The sequence below is a fragment of the Python bivittatus genome, unplaced genomic scaffold (genome assembly GCF_059951505.1).
Source record: "Python bivittatus isolate LINGU-HERP-01145 unplaced genomic scaffold, Pbiv_v1 ctg000020_np1212, whole genome shotgun sequence".
NCBI classification, from domain to species: Eukaryota; Metazoa; Chordata; class Lepidosauria; order Squamata; family Pythonidae; genus Python; species Python bivittatus.
The window spans coordinates 47,598,657-47,620,122 of record NW_028277030.1 but is presented as its reverse complement, the minus strand read 5'-3'; the positions used below and the strand labels follow the sequence as shown (position 1 = coordinate 47,620,122).

Sequence of the window (21,466 nt, the reverse complement as noted above, 5' to 3'; positions counted from 1 at the left end):
CTGGATTTCATAAAAATTTTTGGCCGCACCACATCACAGTACTGTAGCAGTAAATGCTACTTTGCTGCAACATTACCTGCACCAGTGCAAAAGAGCGGATGCAAGCCCTTTCCATGGGGCTTAAATTAGTAATGGCGAGGTCATTTACTTCAGAACATGGCTACACCCAATTTCTACATTCGATTTTTCCTACTGTGGTGTTAGCCTGCTTAAATTCAGCACATCTGTTCTAAGAGAACTGTGGAATGTAAAGACTATAGCAGTTGATAGACAGCTTTGGTTTGTATAGAGCTAAACAGAGAGTTGCAACTTCAAACCTGTTCTTTCTAAAGAACAAAAATATATAAATAATGTGAGAACCACTGGAAATTCATTCCAAAGCAATCTCACGTCATGCACTAAAGCATGTTTAATCAGCCAAAGTCCTGAAGCCCATAAAGGCAAGATAGGATGGGAATGCAAGAAGAAAAGTAATTTTTTGTTTATGTGTATCCAAAGAAAGCAATGCTACTAGCTGCAAGCTTAGACATCTTGCTCAAGTTTCTTTAGTCGAGAATCTGGCAAGAGACTTGACTCACTGGTTTGTTCTCCAAAATGATAGATGGCTCAGAAATTAACAACTCATCTTCACCCAGGGAATCAGAGTTCACAAAGTTGGGAATGTTGAATTTTGTATGGCAGTTCAGCTCCTCTTCTAGTCGCCCACCATTCTCAGTTACTTCTTGGAAGTGGATGCTACTGTCCATAACTGGCACTTTGTGACACTGCTTGGTCCTATCCATGTTCTCAGGTTCGTTGATGTAGCAATGGAGAAACAGCTGCTGAGAAAAGATCCGTTCAGAATCCAGTGGCTGTCCAAAGTCAGCTACGAAATTGTTTGTGCAGAGTCTTTTCTCAGAAGAGTTTATACGCCTATGAAACAAGGAGAGATGAACAATGGGTACGAAATTCAGTACAGTGTCATTCATGTGCACAAACTGAAAGAGAAGATGCCAAAACAGATTTATTCATGTTTGTTAATTAATTGGAATTATGTACTCCCGTTCGTCCAGGAGCTCATGGTGGCCTATATCACATTCCCTTCATTTTTCCCCCAACAGTCCTGGGAGGTAGGATCTGCTAAGAGGGAGGGATTGGCCCAAAATGTCACCCGGTGAACTTCCATGGCTGGGGATGAACTTAAACATGTCCTAGTCCAAACAGGTAGTCCTTGCTCAAGATTCGCCTAACAGCAGCAAGTGGGACTGCTGAACCTGCAGTCAAAAGTCGGTGGGGGTCACGTGACATTGCACCTTACAACTGCGTCACTTGGCAACGGAGTTCCCAGTCCCAATTACAGTTGGTAAATGAGGACTACCTGTACATTACAAATCAATCATATCTGTCATTCCAACAAGAAGTTAGAGCATTTTTGGAATGACAAATACTGATTTGCAATTCCTAATGCTCTGAATGGAAAGAAGTGTCTCTCTTGCTCAGCTGTGCCAACATCAGTAATGTGTTTCAATACATCTTAATAACCTAGGGCAACAGTTACATTCCCATGTAAAACAAAGTATATACTTTGGTTATGAAATATTTAAATTTAATGGTCAACACATAGCATTTCTGGCATTAGCAGTATATTCTTTGGAACTCTTCTTAAACAGCAATACAGTCTCTGAGTGAGTCACTTTTGCTCGAAAAAGGTCAGCTAAAAGAGGTGATTATTTTTCAGTGCTAGCAGCAGGACTTACTCTTGGTGTGGGGCTCCTGTCTTTGTCAGCAAGGTCAGCACAAAGAACATAAAAATGACAAACACAGCAAGGCCCACCCAAAATCCAATCACAATGGAATCTGTAAGAGAAAGAGAGAAGGGAGGAGGCTAATTTGCTGGTGTGAGTAGACCATCTTTCATATCAAAGCAAAAAAAAAAAAAGTAAAATCTGACTGCACATGCACCGTAGTGGTTTTAATAATTTTTATTATAAGTTTTATCTACCTATAGAATTTGTATTTTTCCCCATAGGTTGTTTCTTGTGTGATGGTTAGAAACAACATTTCTAGTAATCAGGCAAGAAAAATGTGTACAAGCCAGTGCCATGAACAACAGTCTTTAACAGACAATAGATTTGGACTTTACACTTGCACTTTTATTAAAAGTACAGAAATATGCAAACATCTAGTCAGAGTAACAGGAGGAAGAACACCTGCACTGCTGTGGCAAAAGGCATGGTCTGAGTAACCCCAAACACAACCTCTCGGTACGTTTTTAGCATTTTTCCAACACGCCAGTACCTAACTTTAGCACCGGTGTGGAATCCAGAGGATGCGAAGAACAGAGATGAAAGATGCACCAAACCACACTTCTTCTTAGCTATATAATTTTCAAAGAATAAAAGAAATGCAGCCAGGCACAGTAAAGCAACAGGTAATTCAGGCCGATTGCAACTTCATTCTCTTCTCTCCCACTAGAACATCAGCAATTAAATTCCACCTGGAGAGAACAGCAGCCTTTCAAGGAAACCTGGAAGTTCTTCTTATAAGACTTCTGGCAGTTTGTTTAGAAGGGCAGCCTTGATCCAGAAACAAATTAACTCAGCCTAATTGTCAGGGTGCCCAGGCAACCACAATCATCAGCTTGCCTTTTTGATGCCCTGCTGATGCTATAACAGATTTCAAGCTCGCTCGCTCTCTCTCTCTCTCTCTCTCTCACACACACACACACACACACACACACACAGCAGTATGGTTGCAAGGAAGTGTTTGGACAAGTTAGCTTCCTTTTGTAATTAACCATAGCTTGCCATGCCATTTGAAAAAAGTAAACCGTGGTTAGCAACTATGAATACAGATTTGGCTTCTTTTAAAAAAAAAATCACAGTTAAGCTTAAAGTCAAGTTTAGGGTGCAGATAGATAGTTAACTTAGGGTTTATCTAAACCAGAAGCAGAGGTTCCTGCTGCCCTTACAAGTTGCACCAAAAAGAGAAGGGGGAAGGATGGAATGGTAAGGAACCCAGTGGTCATCAGTATGTCCCTATATTGTAATGCTAAATTATGGAGGATTTTCCCAAGAATCTTCCACCAAAATCAAATCAAAGGCAGTTAAGTGAACAGTGCTTCAGAAAGGAAAATCTACAAATCAAATGCTAGCTCAAAATGGTAGCCTTGCCCTCCCTCACTTTAATATATCTATTTATTGCTTTGCCACATGAATATTCAGAAATTCATGGCTTTATTTGGCCCTCTTTTTTTAAAAAAAAGGATATTTGTTTTTTATTATTATGAAGCACACAATTGCCCTGAAAGTGAACAAAATGGTTTTTTACTGATTTCAGAAAATGTGAAAGGTAACAGGCAGTCTGAAGTTTACAAGGCTGGCTTTCTATCTCCAAGTTAACAGTTCTATTTTTGTCATTCTCTCTAATATAGATAGAATTGAATGCCAGATCAGCCTCACAGCCATAAGAACATCGGCAACTTTTTCACCCTCAGAACTGTTCAACTGTCACTTTCAGCCCAATTCAAAAGTGGAATGTCTGCCTCTCCCTTGGGATCTGGGAAGAAACATGTACCATGATTCTCAAGAACTCTGGTTTGCACTCTTTATAGTCACTTATAAAAGTCAGCATCATCTACAGGGTCACTGTGAGGAATATTCTAGTGATCTGGCTGATAAAGTTACTCAGATCTGCTATAAGTTGGACTCCTGGAGCCCAGTCTTGTAATGTGACCTCAGATAAATTTAAGTTGATGACTCTGGAGGAAGTGGACAGGGTTCTCTGGGCTATTGGTTCTGCCATAAGTTTGTTGGACCCAGATCCTTTCTGGATTGTTAAAGTGGCCAAGGAGGTAACTGTAGGTTATCTGTTCTGCTGCTGGCCTTCTTGAGGGAGGGAATAGTGCCTCTGGCCTTGAAGAGGCCATTCTTGGACCCAACAATTTGGGGAAGGTTATTGAGAAGGTGGTTGGGCTGCAGCTGCAAAGAACCTTGGAGGAAGCAGATTATCTTGACATGTTTCAGTCAGGTTTCAGGCTGGGATTCAGTACAGAGACAACCCTGGTCATGCTCACTGATGACCTATGGCAGAGCAAGGATGGAGGTGGTATATCCATCCTTGTGCTCCTTGATCTCTCAGAGGCTTTCGATACTGTCAATCATGGTATCCTTCTGGACCAGCTCTGGGTGTTGGGAACAGGGGGCACTGTCTTACAGTGGTTCCCTTCTTTCCTTCAAGGTTAGTTCCGTCAGTGTTGGGAGGGGGTGGGGGCAAGGTTGTTGCCTAGGCTCCTCCTTTGTGATATGAGACAGGGCTTAATCCCTCCTCCACCCCCCACCCCCATTTAACATCTACATGAAACTGCAAGATGAGGTCATCTGCCAGTTTGGGGTTCAGTATCATCAGTATGCTGATACCCAATTATATATCTCGACTCCAGGCTGTCAAGGTCCTATACCAGTGCTTGGAGGTTGCATGGCCCTGGAAGGGGAGGAACTGACTCTGACTCAATCCTACCCAGACGGAGTGGCTGTGGATATTAGAGCCACCTAGATTCAGGGACTTTCCATCTCTAATCTTGGATGGAGTTGCACTTCCTCATTCAAGTCTGGTGAGCAATCTGGGGAGTTCTTTCTGGATTTGCAGCTCCAGCTCAAAGAGCAGATGGTAGCTGTAGCCAAGAAGTAGGACTTCCTGGAACAGGACTGCCCTTCAGATAGTCACTCATACCCAAGACACCTCAAGGCTTGAAGCTGCCCTTGAAGACCACTTGGAAGCTTCAGGTGGTCCAGAATGCAGTAGTGCAGGCAATGATGGGACCCAGGACGCATGCCTTCCCTTTCACGGTGCCTGCCCATTGTAATAAGGTTCCTCCTGAGATCCAGGTGGCTCCCACCTTGACGGCATTCCAGAGGGCCTTAAAGACCTGGCTGTTCTTCCAGCCCTTGGGTTGGGGTGGATGGAGTCCCTTGTCTGTTGTGTGCTATATATGTTTTTCTGTGTTGTTTAGCTGGATCTTGTTCGTTACCTATTGTGCATTGTATTTTCTATCTTTTTTGTTACATTGTAAACTTTCCAGAGGCTCTGAATACATAAAATAAAAATAAATCGAGATTTGTTAATAAGGATTCTGGCAACAGAAGACGATGATGTGTGATAAATCCCAAATCCCCAGCACTAGTGAGAGGCATTTACAGGGATTAAGTGCAGAGAGTAGTGCCGAACCGTACCCCAACCATGACTTTTGTCCCCATCTTTTATCCTCTTCCTTCTGCTTTTCTCTCAACCCTACTCCGATACTTATTCAAACAACCAAGGTGATGCAGTTTTGCATTAAATCCTGTGTCTTTTTTGGTAAACTATAATCAAAGGATAACTAAAGAAACTTACATTTTATAAAAGAATGATGCTATTAAAATAAATGTGTGTGTGTGTGTGTGTGTGCGCACACACGTGCACCTGTGCCTAGGCACACACACCAGTGGAGAGGGAAAAAAACTAATTTCCAGAATATACATCCTAATAATTATAATTGAGAAGGACCAAAAGAGGATTTGGACATAAAAAATGTCCAGATAAGACTTACATTTGTGAGCCTTGAGGTCTTCAAAGGAAACTGGGCCATATTCATAATACTCATATTCCCAAGTATAATCAGAATGAGATAACAAGGCATGTTGGGATGTTTTGTTGGAAATATAGCGAGGTTCCGTCATCTCCAGCCTGTGTCAATACATAAATACGATAAGCCTTTGCAGAATAAAGCAATCTCAACCCCATCCTGCTTTATCCTATTGTGTCGCATCTTTCTACCTACTACTTTCAATAATTGATAGTGATCCTATCTTATTACAAAGATTAGGGTTTACCTACCTCTTTCCGGTTTATTGCTAACATGGCTAAAATCAGCAGTATTTTAGCCACAGAGCAGGTGATTCCAAAGGCCACCTTTATGTCCAAAGTGAGATAGAGACCAGCTCTCAGCATATAAAACTAAACGTCATATTCATTCTGAGCTATGGAGAATTTATGTCAGCCCTTCAAGCTAGGCCAGATCAGGAAAGGGACCAACACAAGAATGGTTGGAACTCGATGATCAGAAGGCAAACAGCAGCATCTTGAAAGCCTGACAGAGGTTCTCTTTCCTACCTCTTACACCAACAAGAATCAAGGCTCTGCAATCTTGAGTTTCTTTCTGACTTCCTCCTCCCTTTCATGGCTAAGCTGATGTTGATGTAATGGCTATTGAATAGCCCTCTATAATTTGTTACAAAGTTGCATATTATAGCATTTGCATATTCTAGAGATTTAGGTTTTATAGGTGAAGTGCATAGGCCTTTCAACTCCCCCACCCACCAATCTTCCCCCCATCTCTGCCCTTTTGGATGCCCTGCACAGTGGCACTCGGCAACAGTGCAAAACCCCAGCTCCCCCCACCGCCCTGCACTCCGCAGGCCCTAGGCCTTCTTCCCGAGGCCGCATGCACTGTTCTCCAAATAGCTTTCTGAAGGCTTTCTGAAGCATCGCAACAACAGCACACACAATTTGGGGAACAGTGCACGCAGCCTCGGGAAGAAGGTCTGGCACAGCCAGCAGCAGCCTCACATAGGGCTGGGCCAGTCGTAGCTTGTCAGTAGCAGAGGATGGCGAAGGTCAGCTGGGCATGGCAGGGCTTGCAGAGGGCAGGGTGGCAGGGACTTTGCACTGTGGCACTGGGGTGGTTGGCTGCAGCATGGGGCTTGAGGCAGCACTCCTCAGCAGTGGTGGTGCTAGGGCTGAAGTAGAGGCCCAGGAACAGTTGCAGATGGCTGCTGAAGGCCCCAGGCCTCTTATTTCAGCCCCAGTGCAATTGCTGCTGCCAAGGAGTAGTGGCCAAAAGGGCAGAGATGGGGGTGGGGAAGATAGGCAGGTGGGGGGAGTTGAAGAGGAGGCAGTCCCTTACCTTACCAAGGCTTGGGGCTGGGAGGGACCAAGACAGGAGTGGCTTGGATCAGAGTGGGTCCTCACCTAAGGACTGATGGGATTCAGTTAACATTGGCAATGGGGACTGCTGGGATTGCCATCACTAAGCAATGTGGTCACTGACATTGTGCTTTATGACCGCATTGCTTAGCGATGGAAATTCCAATCCCAATTACCGTCATAACTCGAGGACTACCTGTATTACAAATGCTGCTATGCTCTTTCAATCATAGAATTGAGGATCAGTTCGTAGCACATGAAGTGACCAATTCAAAGCACTGGGAGGTGGGGCTTGGAAACTCTTGGTGTGGCAGATGTCCCTCTGCACCATCAAGGAGAAGATCCACTGCAGAAGACCACCTGATTGTGTCAAGCAATGTCATCATCACTCTGCTAACAGAATGAGCAGGAGCAGAACTGGGTGTGTTGAGGTGGACTGGGAGAGGGTTCAGACTTTCAACTGCAAAGATATCAGTAATATAAGAGAAAAACCTGCAGCATAAGAGAAAAAGCATCTGCCCTGGAGCTGGTGCATTTATTTTCTTCCACTGAAAGCCACCTGAAGGGAAATGTAACAAGGGCAGTCAAGAAAAAAAGAATGCAGAGAAGTAGCAATACCCGCCTGTTGTGATTGCTACCAGTCCAGTGACATTCTGGACAGTGACAGTTCCTCCATCATGGATCCTTATCATCAGCCTCCTTCTCTCTGTAAGAGTTCTCCTGCTAACAGGTTCCATTTCAGAGGCAGGAGAGCTGTAAATGTGCTCAAATGTGCACGCACCCACACAGAGAGAAGAGCTATTCCATGTATTCTCTCCCCATCCCGAGCACCCTAAGATGTGGATAGCCACATTGAAAATAACGATGATAACCACCACAAGGTCTCACTGCAGACTATAATAAGCTGTCCATATTCCTCCAAAGAATTAAAACAAGAATGTCCCTCAGCCTCAGGGGCGAATTGGTCGTCCTAAAAACAAGACCTTTCTATTGTCTTGAAATAGACAATAGACAAATAGACCTTTTGAAATAGCGACAAAAAAGCCTGCGGATTTCTTTCAGCTCTGCAAGATGCCAGAAACAAAAGCAAGTTTGGCATTCAACAGGCTGGAATGTGCTTAATTTTAGCTGGACTAGGGGTTTATAAAAAGGCTTGAAATCACAAACACTCCAGGCTCCAAGCAAACTCCCCCACCCTCAGCCTATTCTGAACTTGAGACAGAGGGCTTCCAGCTCCTATGGTTTCAATTTCAAAGGTTTTCTGCATACTTTTTGGCTGGACTTTCATATCTATCTTCTCTGCAAGGATATTTCATGGCCTTCCATTCACTCATTTCTAACTGGTTCTTGTCATCTAGTCTTGCTTTAACCTTCTTTACATCAAAAACTCATAGGCCTGAGGTATGGACCAGTTTAATGTTTAGCGGCTATTATGCATATTTATGAATCACAAGGCACTGTAAAAAGCATTTTGGAATTAGCTCATGTATCTTCACCTCCATTCCAAGCCAAGCTGAGAGTGGTTGTGCACCCCAGCCAACAAATCCAGTTTGGCTGAATCCAACATTTGGTCCTCTTCCCCATACTGCTTCCACTTTTGTGTTTTTTCACATTTCATCTTAGGCCCTCACAAGCACAAACTTTTTCATTATCACTGCTTAATTTTTTAAGAGTTTCAGTAGCAGAATTATTTAAACAAATACATAATTCCTTTCAACAAGAGATCACGGGGCTTCAGGTTTCCTGGAACAGCCTTTTAACTTGGGTTCCTCCAAATAGCTTGTGCAGGCAATCCATTGCAGGAGATGAATCTAGAACAGTGTTTCTCAACCTTGGCAGCTTTAAGATGAATGGACTTCAACTCCGAGAATTCTCCAGCCAGCCACTAACTAAGCCATGCCTATAGCTGGGGTTACCTAGGAGCAGCCTTCAGAACTGTATGATCCATGGGAAACAATTCTCCAACATCAGACCTGCATTCCTGTATCCTTGCTGTGTCTCAGACTCTAGCCTTTATGACTCGCACCAGCTTGGGGAGCTCTCTGGCATTTGAATCCTAGACCGACACAGCCCACTCCTGCTTCCTTGCACTGGGCCTACACACCACTGGCTGCCTGCCTTCTAGCCTGCCTCTTGTCTCTTACAGCTACAACTCTGGACTGGATTCTGTGAACCTCTGGCCCTGGATCCCCGAATTCTCAGCTTCAGCATGTATTGCCCTGGCTAGTGGGCAAGAACTCACTGTACCGATATTTCTCCTGGAGCTTGTATGCAGCTGCTCAGCCAAGCACTCGGCCTGCCTTCTTACTAGTTTGAATTACAACCCCATCATTAAGCCAGTTGCAACTTGCCACTGTGTGATTGCTCCATCTGGAACAGGACAGAAATCCATCCCTATCATGGTTGAGTTGTGGAAGAAAATGGGAACATTTATGAAGATGTATAAATCCATTGGGATCGCTCCATAACAAGCTGCCTCTGCTAGATAAACATGCTCTTTCTTCTGCTTCTGATTCTTGGCAGATATCTAAGAATTCAGGATTATCATGGTTGGGAAATGAGAAGCTAAAACTTCAATCTCCCCTTAAAAAGCTCAGCTTCCTCCTGATCAAGTCACCATCTTTGAATCCCATCAAGCTCCCTTTGAATGCACCCATGCAAAATACATGTGCAAAGCCAGAACAAGGTTTAAATCTATCTGGCCACCTGCCAAAATTTGCCTCCTCCCCAACCCCTGCCCCACCATATGTTAAAGAGAGCAACTGGTGCAGGTTCCTCCCAATGGCCAGTGATATTTGGTGGGAGGGCAGATGGCGCCAGGGGACTCTATCAATCCCTTTCTTGAACTTGTCCCACATTAAGACTGGAAGGACAGCATCCTTCTCTGGCTTGGTTACTGAGGAAGATTAGGACTCAGCCATGAGGGCATGTTTACTCAGGAGAGTTACTGGAAAAGTGATGGGAAAATAGTGTCTGCTCTTAATAACAACCAGCGAGATTATGGCAACACAAGAGTTTTCAAGTATAGGCTAGGGATTAATCAGGCTGTTACAACCTACCATAAGTAAATTAAACAGTAACAAGTGTATCATATGTCCTCCAAGAAGCACTACAGATTAAGACCTGTAGTGACCAGGACTGTAGGCAGTAGAACATATTTCTTCCCTTTTTTAAAGAAACATTTTAACTTTATTTCCTACTATGATAGTTATGAAACACTACAAAGACCTTCATCAGGTGATAATTTTACCTGATTCTGCCTCACGCTTTTGCTGATTGAAACCCTCCTCCTTTTCTAAGCAAGCCCGGTGCGCCATTGTTCCTGAATCTGAATTGCTACACACCCTTTAATTTTCAGATGAAAATGAAATGAGAGCAACTATAAGGCAAACAAATATCAGACAGACCCTAAACCACATCAAAAGAATATAAGAATCTGTCTGTCACTGGTTTCAGGTGTTTCAAAGCATTGTGCCCAACTTTGGTTAGGGGTATCTCTATACACTCGCTTTTCTCTCCATTCACACGACTCACTGGATCCATCAGTCAATCCTTTTACAGCCAGTTTGTCAGCCAACCCTCCAGCGCTTGGGTTTCCCAAACTTAGCAGCTTGAGCCCTTCAGTCACCTCCATCCCCCAAGAACCCCTCTGCTAAGGCTCCCTGCATTTACTGTAGTTTTCACACACTCCATACTATAAGGTATGATTTTGCCACACACCTTCAAGCTGCAGCCCTTCATGTTCTTTGCATACACTGCATGAGATTTAAGAATCAGACCAGCTTTGCCTTTTACTGTTCCTTTAGCTAAAGCTGAGTGAATGACTATAAAAAGTAGGATATTGTTTTTTTCTACTAGAAAATCAGCAAATCTTCTAGTTACAAAATTGAGCCTCTAACATTTGGTAAGTGATTATAATGCTCAGCAGGGGAGGGAGAAAAATAAAAGTGGAAGGAAGAGGAAAGCAGAGCAGGGGGACATTTCATAAGATCTTCTCAGAGTATTTATGCAGTCTGACTATCTACTTCACAGTTTTCATCAGAGACAGGTTCAGGTGGAAGAGAAGTGCTGGGGTCAAGTCCAGAATCTTTTCCTCCCTGTCTTGTAGGCATCTCTCCTTTTTAATACAGCACCACCTCTTCTTGTATCTCAGCCTTTCCCTTTCACTGATTCCCTACCCCACTTTTCCATATATAAGATGATCTTGTCCTCTTTTCCCAACCTTGTGTTAGCATCTTATATCAACTTGCTGTTTGTGAATAGCTACTAATTGTCTTCTTCAATGTTTTGTATCAACTCAGTTACAAAACCTGAAAAAAAAATACGAGGAGGAAGAACAGAGTGGGTTAAAGAGGGTGTCCCTATATTCTAACAAAATGCACTTTTGCAGAATAAGATTATATCCAAGCAAAGTAAGAATCAATGCTTCTGACACAGCTTCTTTCATTGTATACATCAGAAGCATATGTCACAAAGAATGTCCAACTAATCAGACACTGCCCTCATACAGGGTCACCCATGTCATCCAGTGAAGAAAATCTAAATGACAATTTGCCAGCCTTTCTGCTAAGTATATGTGTGTCACTGTGGCACAACTATTTCAGAAGGATGCTATACATGACATACCAAAATAAATAGAGAAAGGTACATATGCACGTGGCCTTACACTGCTCTTGTAACTACTTAAGCAATTCCCACCCATTTCAATAAGATTCAACCAAGAGGATTTGCTCATGGATTGTGGTCTATTAATTCAACCTGTCCAGCTCTTTTCCTGCTACATTTAATCGCACCCGGTATTTTATCCTAGGGCCCTTGTACCTATGTACTTGTGTGCATACACACAACAGAGTGCTTGTGATTTAGCATATGAAGACTATACCATGAGAAGGAAGAAGAAGCTAGTAGGAATGACTCAGAAATGTACGCTCACAAAGACCTCTTTTGTGGATTCTTGCCAAAGAATAACCAGGCAGATGAAAAATAGCATTACCAAACCAAAATAATGAATTCCTCATCCATAATCAGAGGCTGTAATATAGCTACTATGTTATCCCAGACAGCAAGTAGTAAACTCTTTATTAACAGGAGCTACCACTACAAAAATTGGCAACTGATGCCTGAGCCTTAAGCTGTGCTACAGCCTATTCAGATGGGATGGTAGCAGAGCCAGAATATTAATTCAAAAGGAAGTAAGATTCCCTCTCAGATGATAGGAGGCCACAATTATGCACCTCCCAAACATAATCCAAGCTAGCAAAGTATGTCAACGTTTTTTTAAAAGTCACAGAAGTTCATAAATGCATAAATATTTAAAGAAATGAAGTACACATCTTTAGAGCCATCGACAGAAGGGAAAAACACTTTGATGATGAAATACCCTAGCAACATTTATTTTTCTACTATTTGGGTTTTCCATTTAAGTGCTGAGACCCCCTATATAGGCTAGTGCTAGCCTTTATAACAAATAAAGCTAGCACTCTTGGTGACTGTCAATCATTTTTCTCCCTCTCTATTTTTCTTCAATCATCCTCAGCATCCTAAGAAGCATAGGCAAGATTGAGGGAGTCATTCAGCAAGATCTAGAATGCCATAGGCTGCCTATCCTGGTGCTATTCTATGAAATCTGCACTGTTTTCTCTCTTCCTACTACAGAAGCATATGTAGCCAAAAAAAAAAGAGCAATTAAGAACTGATGCAGTTGCCAGAACAAGCCAGAGAGAGTAGTCAGGGTTTTTTTGTTTGTTTGTTTTGTTTTTACCTTCAGGGTCAGACATCATATCTGTCAATGACAGTTGCCTGAATGTCCATGGAACAGTAAAAAAATGGGGGGGTGATGAACTGTCCATTGCATATAAATACATAAGGGGCAGCATGAGGGAGTAAAGTTGGGATTGCTGTCTGCACTTGGGAAAAGTAGCTGCAGCCAGGCAGAAACACTTGTCACCCCATTTCCCCCATACATTCATTCATTAGCTCACAACTTTACTCACAAGCATCAAAGCTGGCTTTCCAGCTGCCTGTGATAATTGAGGTACACCCTGGCATTTTCAAGGACGTGCCAACATCTCAAGGCAGCCTCTCCCCGACCCAGGCTCATAGCTTAGAAAAGCAAATGCCAAGACAGAGTGGGGACGTGTATATAGGAGGAAGGGTGATACACGAATGGCATACAGGCAGGGAAGCAGAGGCGACATCTGGAGATTGGCAGGTATTACAAGCAGGCAAAAGGACTAGCATTCAACTGCCAAGACCACAAGCTACGGTGAGTAGCATATCATGGTGGGAGTCCTGCCTGGAGCTTGAAGCTTTGCCAGGAGCTTGGTGGCAACTAGAACAACCACACTGTAGCAGCAACTTCTCCCAAATACAGTAAGAACATCTGGAAGGAGGTGAAGGTTGTATGCCACTTTACAGACTTATAGACTCTTGCTTGAACTAAGTATTAAAGGACTGAGTATTACATGGCAACATCACCTTGAAAGTCTTAGATGGGTGGAGAGCAATAGTCTGTTGTTGGGGAAGGTGTGTGCTGTGTGCTGCAATAAAGCATTGTGTACAGTTTTGCTACAGTGTGGTATGTCTAGTCCTTGGAAAGCAAAGTACTCCCACAGGCAGAACTTGCATTGTGACATCACAGTGCACATTTGATCATTTTGAAGAAATTTCGGCTTTCTGTGGATACCCCTGACCAGTTGTTAGGGGCCAAGTAGGAGATACTATTACCCTCATGTCCTTGCGGTGGGATTCTCACAAGCAAGTTTATCCAGTTGAGGTCCATGAGAAATAGGATACTGAGCTAGCCTTTGATCTGAGTCAGGAGGACCGCTCCTACATTCTTAGAATGAGATCTATTGTTCTAAGCATCAAGACCTTCAATGAGAAATACACTGTTCTACAGCCTCTCTTCATGAAACACTTCTTAAATCACAGAGCTTTTTTCTATTTTGAAATTCACAATCCTGGTTTCTTAAGGAACATGTTTTTCTTTTTAAAATAGATTAGGGGGAATAAAACCCTCCTGCTTTAAAAGTGAGCAAGAACTGTGGCCTGTAAAAAATCCTAATTAAACTCTATTTCAGATTTCTTCTGCTTGGACAATAACCAGTATAAGAATAATGAGTGAAATATTGTGGGTGCTTTTACTGCTCAACCTAATCACTGTGTCCAGCCTTCAATTTCTACTGGATTCTCTACATGACCAGAGAACAGGGCAAGAGGCTCACACTTGTGGAGGAGTGAGAAATTGATTTTTAGTGATATTAAAGTCTGGCTCTGGCCTGCTCATACAATTCAGCAAACAGAAAGCCAAATATAACAAGTATCATGATGAAGTCTTTCACAAATATTGACATGTTCAAAAACATCTCATTATTTTAAAAAGTCAACTCACAGGCTCAAATATTTGAAATTTAATTTCTTCATAGATCAGCAGTGCAAAGTTTCCTGTTTCTACATTAAATTTATTGTTTAAATTTTATAGAACTTATTAAAATGAAGGAAAATATTCAAATTGGGCACATACACCACTCTCCAAATATTATTGCTATCAACAACAACAACTTCTCCATATGCTGTTATATCAACATTATACATACATGAAACCATGGTAAAAAGAGAGATGATTGTTTAATTTGAATGTAGACATTGCAATAACAACATCAGAGAGGACAGAATAAAAAATCTTCCTAAAATAGCTATCCAAAATACAACTACAGAAGTTTTCCTTTTTCAAAGCAGTCTATTTTTCCTTTGCAATGAATCATAAAATTATTAAAGCATTTCTGTTGAATTTGCTATGTTTCAGAGATCAAAATATAAAGAAGAAAGTCCAGATGACACAGAATATAACAAAACACTTGTAGTAGCTTAGCCATGATGCAGCCCTGGGTATAAAAAAGCTTTTAATGGAAAATTATCCTTCAAAATTCCATAGGCAAATGTCCAGGCATAAAAATGAACCTATTTATTTGGGGAAGGAGGTGCAAAAAAGAGGGAAAAAAAGGAAGTCAAGACAACCATTAGGGACAAAGACTCAGTAAAGCCACCTGGGGGCTTCAGCGCATACGCAGAGTTGGTTGAAGAAAAGAAGAACTGAAAAAGAATACTGCTGGCTTCTTTATTTAGATGTTCCAACAGACAAAGACTGAAAGCAAAGTCTCACACATTTAAGAAAAATTGAATCCTCAGTAGGTCCTTCCGTAAAGATAGTTGTGATTTTATTCACTTGCACAATAAGTTCTATTTCTGATATAAGTGGTCCAGTCATCCAATCACAAAGTTATTTAGTGCTCCCACCTGCTTTATTCTATCCTCTCTGAATTTACAAGTCAAGCAGGTGTCTAGTTCCTAGAGATGCAACATTATGAAAACGTTTTAGGTGTCTATATAGAAACCAAGTTCAGAATAGATGTTTAGATAGGCTTCTCAGCAAGGAACAAAAATCCCAGACATTCTAAGTGATATATAGTTTAAGGTGAATGTATAATCCCACATATGATTATTGCTTCTGGGGTAAAGTTTGCCTTGCAGATTATCGGTGTATTTAGGGGACTGTCTAGAAATATAGCTATTTTGGACTAATTATTCAATAAAAGGGCTAGCTGTCTAACATCATGAGTCCCTAAAACAGAAGTACTGTTTAGTTTTAAAGACTTCATGATACAGGTAGTCCCTAGTTTAACAACTTAAGGTATGTCCTTAAGTCGAATTTGTATGTAAGCCGTAACAGCATTATTGTATAATATTGTATAAGTAATATCGTGTAATTAACTCAGACTACTATGTATTTAACTGGAATCATTGTGCATTTAACTCAAATTCTGCTGAAAGAGACTCTGTTCTTAACTATGGGTCATCCTTAAACTAGGCGTTCTCAACACAGGGACCACCTGTATAGACCTTGAAATCATTGTTTACTTGCAGCTGCCAAAATATATACAGTAGCTTACTGAAAGAAGGCAACTGCTTCATCAATTAATGAGTGGCATGGTAGAGCATGGAATATCACTCTCATACTTCAGATTAATGAAGTAGAGAGCTGCAACTAACAGACCAGAGATGAACATGTTTATTAAAATACAGACTTTGGCCATACACTTCCTTTCTTCTAACATAGAATGTATTGGTATAGTGATATTTGGTTTAAATTTACAATACTTTAAAGCTCTGTCTTTTTTCACCTTGAATTTTATCTTCTTCTCAGTTTTAATATTCGGATTTGGGGTGTGTATTTGTGTTGTAACAGCTTCTATAATCTGTCCGTTTTAAAATATTTGTTATGATTTATCAAACAGAGCTTCATGTGGAGCTCTCCAAGGTACTGATCCTGATTTGCCTTTAAGATTGTTTCACTAGGATCTGAACTTTGCTTTGCGATTCCCACTCAGACTACAGTGCTGCTTGGCAGAGGTCACTGCCTGCTATTTTTGAAATACTTGCAGTAGAAGCTTCTTTCTTTGACAGTTAAGGACTTAAGATAAGTCGCAGTTTCTCTCCTGGTTGACCGAAAAACTGCTGAAGCACAGAAGTTTCTTCTCTGCAGATTTGCAGATTTAGCAGCTACCAACTGAAGTTACAGAGCAGCCTTCCCCAACTTAATTCACTCCAGAGGTATTGGACTTCAACTCTCAGAAAATCCAGTTCAGACATTCTGCAGGGCACCGGGTCATGGGAGGCTGCATCCAACGGAGATATGAATAAATGGAAGCGAAGGCTGTCACTTGTGTTCTTGATTTTAGAATACAAGACAGCATATAACTTCTAATAATAAGCTACATGTTTCATAGAAACATCATCTGACTCAAGAACAGAGCATGGCCAAAAAGCCCCCCAAAACAAAGCACCTGTTCCTTTGCCTGCAAACTGAGATTGTTGACTACAAAAATATTTGATTTACATAGAAAGTTGCACTGAAGCAACTTTATAATAATCTCAGATTCTTAATGTTTTTTTTAAAAGTTGTTAGAAGGGTTACAACGTATTTTTATTATCAGCCAACAACAAAGACATGAAGCAATACAGAAAGATGTTCATGTTCTCAGGCTGACCTCTGTTGAATCAATTCAACAACCGCTATTTCCTCCCCCACTTTTTTTCATCCACAGCTAGTTCTGCCAGAGAATATGGAGCTATTACATTCCATCTGATTAAAAATGCATTTGTTGAGTTCTTGATGAAAACATGGGCATTAATGTATGGTTTATTCCCACCCACATTTGGAACATTTTGACCTGCAAACATTCTTTGGGTGAACCTCCAGTAAGAAGAAAGGCTAGATCCAATTATTATTTAAGTACATGTTGCCTTGGAAACCTATATGGAAGGACAGGTGGAATATAATGTTTAAAAACAGTTAAAGAAAATGAATTAGCATCATGCCATTATTGTCAACACTGCAGCAAATAGTAGACTTGCTTTCAAAGTCCTCTGCAGCCTTGTCTGACTCAATCTTTCTGATTTTATTTCCACAATATACACCTGCCAGTGATATTTTTTTATCTATCATCCTCAGCTGCCCCCTCCAAAAAATATTCCATTTTTGTATTTAGTCTTCTTTTATATCCATAGGTCAAGATCAAAAGTAGCAAACTTTCAAAAATAGAAAGTAGAAGCTCTATAGCAGATAAGTAGAAAGCTTATCCAATCCATTCTGTACAGATGATGGGATATTTTATTTAGATCAGACCTAACATTTTAATCTGGCCCTTTATATTCAGCTAAAATAATTTAAAACCACATATAGAAAAGGGGACTTTTCCTTCAACAATAGAACCTTCATAAACCAACAGTTCCTTCATCTACTGCAGCATCCGGTTCTGTTTTTCTACGCCATTTCACATACAACTGAGTGCACAATCAGAAAAGCTGTTGGCTTTTCTATATGGTAATGGGGGTGGGGAGTCCTAGAAAAAGTGCTAGGGACAGGACCAGAAACATTTCCCAAGCAGAATTAATTCCAGCTTCCTGTTCCCTGATGCAACTCTGTCTATGCTCCCCTAGTGCCTGTTCTACAAAGTGTTCACATAGTACCACTTCTGTTTGCTCTCTACATGAATTGCTTGGCATGAGAATGAGATTACCAAATCTCTCAGGGTTCAGACCATTAATTTATTTACAAACTTGTGTTGAAGTCATGCTATGATACCCAACATCTGGAAACCTTGCCATCCATATACATTGAGACTGCTATAGGTAAGGAGACATTTCTGGGGGACCTTAGCTGAGCTGTCCTTTGTCTTGCCTATGGTATACAAATGCAGCACTATTTTTTTCCCAATTCAGTGTATCCGGTTCCTACTGCTGCACTGCCGTAACAAGGTCAGAATAAAGGGTAAAGCCACAGATTCTCTTTATCAAAGGCCATCATCAAACTACATTGCTTTTAGGCTTTCACTTGATTCTGCAAAAAAACCAGTTTCCCCTCCTGTGGTTGCTAAGGTAAGATTTGGCTGACATAAAACACTCAGACTTTGGCTCTTTCTGGGAGAGAGGAAGACACTTCTCAAACTCATTTCAACCACTCTGCTCTAAAGCTTGTGCTTATGCTTCCAAGGAGCTATTTATGGTTCACACATTTTAAAACTGCATGGCTGAGTTAGGCTATGCCACTTGTCCAAGGAGGAACTAAACTAAGAACAGGTCCAGATTGTATGCCATTGTTGAGAATGGCGTCACAAATGCAGAGCAGAAGGAAAGAAGGTACACTGAACTGGAAATATCAGCTACACAGAAGGCAATTAATGAGTTAACATGAAGATCTCTGTGTTATCTGAAATGCCACTGTAGAAGAAAAATATTCTGGAAACACAAGATAATCAGGACCTGAGGAAGAAGCTTTCTAAAGCCAAAACACAGCAATAAAGTATACAAGGGACAAACAGTGCAGCATAAATTCATTATATGAAATTATCCAGGAGAGGAAAGGAGAAAATCAAGGTTTTAAAAACATTGTTCCCTGATTTTGTCCAAATTTAAGAGGCTGTGAAGAACAGGACATAATTTTCAGTAGTGCTCAAGGCAATTTGAAATTTGTTTAGAGCCTAGCAACAAATAATTTAATAAAGCCTATTCAAACTCCACCTGAACTGCAACCTGCACTTGCAGATTGAGGAAGGCTAAGCAGGACGGTGCTCAAATCACACCTTCAGATGTGATGTGCTACCCTTCAGAATCATGGGACTTGTAGTCTGGACACATTCAGTGGACACTTTTCAGGCCTTCCATTTTCTCTTTCTCTCCATCTCTTTTCTTTGACATTTTGGTTTGGTCCTAATATTACCTTTTCTGTGGATTTCTAATTTTTTCCCCCAAAGAACCAACATAGTTTCCCTCCCCCTTTCTTGTTTATCTGAACTCAGTGGCAAAAGTACAAAATCTAGGGTGCAGTGATACATCAATAAATTGTAAAATCATCCACAAGTCCTAGCACATTAAATTAAGGAAACCACAAACCCTTATTGAAAACAATAATAATAGAATCATCTTGAAAATATCTTCAGCATTTTCACTTGATCTCTTCTATCTACTTCTGAAGGGACTAAACACTGCTGCCAAATACAAATTATTTGACAACAGTTGGAGACTGGTTTAGTTTTCAGAACATGGATCCAAATGATTTGGTCTTTTGACCTTTTTAAAAGGGATGTGGCTTTTTGTACTCTTGCTGAGTTCCCACATCATGCCTAAGCCATAATGCAGTTTGTCTGGCCACTATGATTTATGCCTTAGCAATGCACTTGAAGGATTGTTCAATCTTGCACTCAATCTGTACTCTCAGGGTTGTTCAATCTTGGCTTAGGGCAATATGTGAAAGGAAAGGGAAAATTCTGTCCAAAAAGAAAGCCGCAAAGGATGTGCCATTAACAAAGAGCTATGAAACACAAAACACATTACAGTAGCCACAAAGAACTCCTGCACATCTTTTACCAGATCTTGGATATTTCCCTCTTCCCTTATGCATTTAATATTTCCAACTTTTAAGAATTTCCTTTCCTCCAGTAGTTCAACAAATGGAATATAACTAAGACTGGCTGCCCTAGAAAACTGGAAGTGTTAGCTGATGCAATCAGTATCTGCCTTATTAGTAACTAGAACTGTGCCTACAGAAAATCTCTTCCCGGTTTAAAACCTGAGCCCCTGGCTACCATCCTGTTCCTGAATACTGCACAGTCCAACCCCAGCCCTCAACAGCTTCAAATCCCTGAAAGGCTGCGTTGTTCTCCACACACCAACCTACCTGTTAAGATCTTCTGAGTTCTTCTCTGGGTCACTTTACTTTAGAGATTGGACAAGCTGTGACAGTTCCCAGAGAAGCCTCCTGGTGCAAAGTTAAGACCTTTTTGTTTACCTGGGCCTTTTAAAACTGTGGCCTGTGGTTTTTCATCTCTAACACTTCCTTGGTTTGCTTTTTGCTCCATAATGCTACTATTCTATTTTATCATGATGGTTTAATCTTGGGCACAATGTATTTTTTTAAGCTGTTGGCCATGTTTTAATACCTTTTTGTATACATCTATGAGAATCTGTTTTAAGAATCAGAAGCACGTAGAAATATTCTAAATAAATGCCTGCCATGATTCAACTAGGGCTCAAGCAGCAACTTCAGCTTATAAAGCAAGTGGCACTGAGAAGCCACTCCTTCCATACCAGCACTGGAGTGGATAAGTGGCGAGATATTTCCTCCTTCCTCGTTTACACTTCAGAACTCCCAGCGGAATACCTGTTCCAATACCGGAACAATTTGCATAAAGCCACCCCGCACACAGTCCACACACAACACTCCCAAGCAGACCAAGACGACCCCGGATCAAAGCGCCCCCCTCCCCCGCATCCGACCCAGGAATTTATGCAACCTCACGGGCGCCTTTTAAAACCGCATCGCCGCCCCCCCCCAGCTGAAACAGAACGATTTGGCAATCAGCCCGTGATCAGGCGAAAGGGGGGGGGAGTGTCCACATCATGCGGCCACCCCTTCAAAGATCGCATCTGGCCACGCTTAAAGAGGTCCCAAGTTTGCCGAGAAGACCTGAGCACTTCGCCTTTTTCACAGGTCTCCCACCAAATGACTAATTAGAGGACTTCCCTGCATTGCAAAGAGGCTCCGGGGCTGCGCGTGCTTTATCCTCTGCCCGCATAGAACATTACACTTACCCTCCCACGTCTCCCTCTTTCCCCTCCACTTGCCAGGCGCGCCCCCGCGCTCTTCTCCGCCGTCCGCCGCCCCCTCTCCAGACGCCGCGCAAGCCGCTTTCATTCATAAGACGCGCCGCGCCGCAGAGAAGCAGCCCGCGCCCCCTCAGCCTGTCTGCTGAATGGAGGCGCCGCAGCCGCCGCGCCTCCCGCCACGCGGGAACCCGGGCGCCTCTGAGCGGGCTAGAGTTTCCTGCGGCATTTCTCGACTGTCCTCTAGCGGAGGTCCGGATGTTGCAGCCCAGAGCTGGTGGCCCGGTGCTCTGATCACGTGGCACCAGGTTCCGAAAAGAGCCGGAGTTCTTTCTCGGAAGGCGGAGAGGGGCGCTTGCCC

The 21,466-nt window shown here is 42.0% G+C and overlaps 1 protein-coding gene across 1 annotated transcript; it reads right to left on the bottom strand.

The window, feature by feature from the left end:
• MRAP2 (melanocortin 2 receptor accessory protein 2) lies at positions 1 to 21,153 on the bottom strand. Its single transcript, XM_007423876.2, has 4 exons — positions 21,094 to 21,153; positions 5,567 to 5,703; positions 1,737 to 1,836; positions 1 to 912 (listed from the first exon to the last, which is right to left on the bottom strand). The coding sequence occupies exons 2-4, from the start codon at positions 5,694 to 5,696 to the stop codon at positions 546 to 548; spliced, it is 597 nt and encodes a 198-aa protein (XP_007423938.1). The 5' UTR covers positions 5,697 to 5,703; positions 21,094 to 21,153; the 3' UTR covers positions 1 to 545.
• Between the last annotated feature and the right edge of the window lie 313 nt (positions 21,154 to 21,466).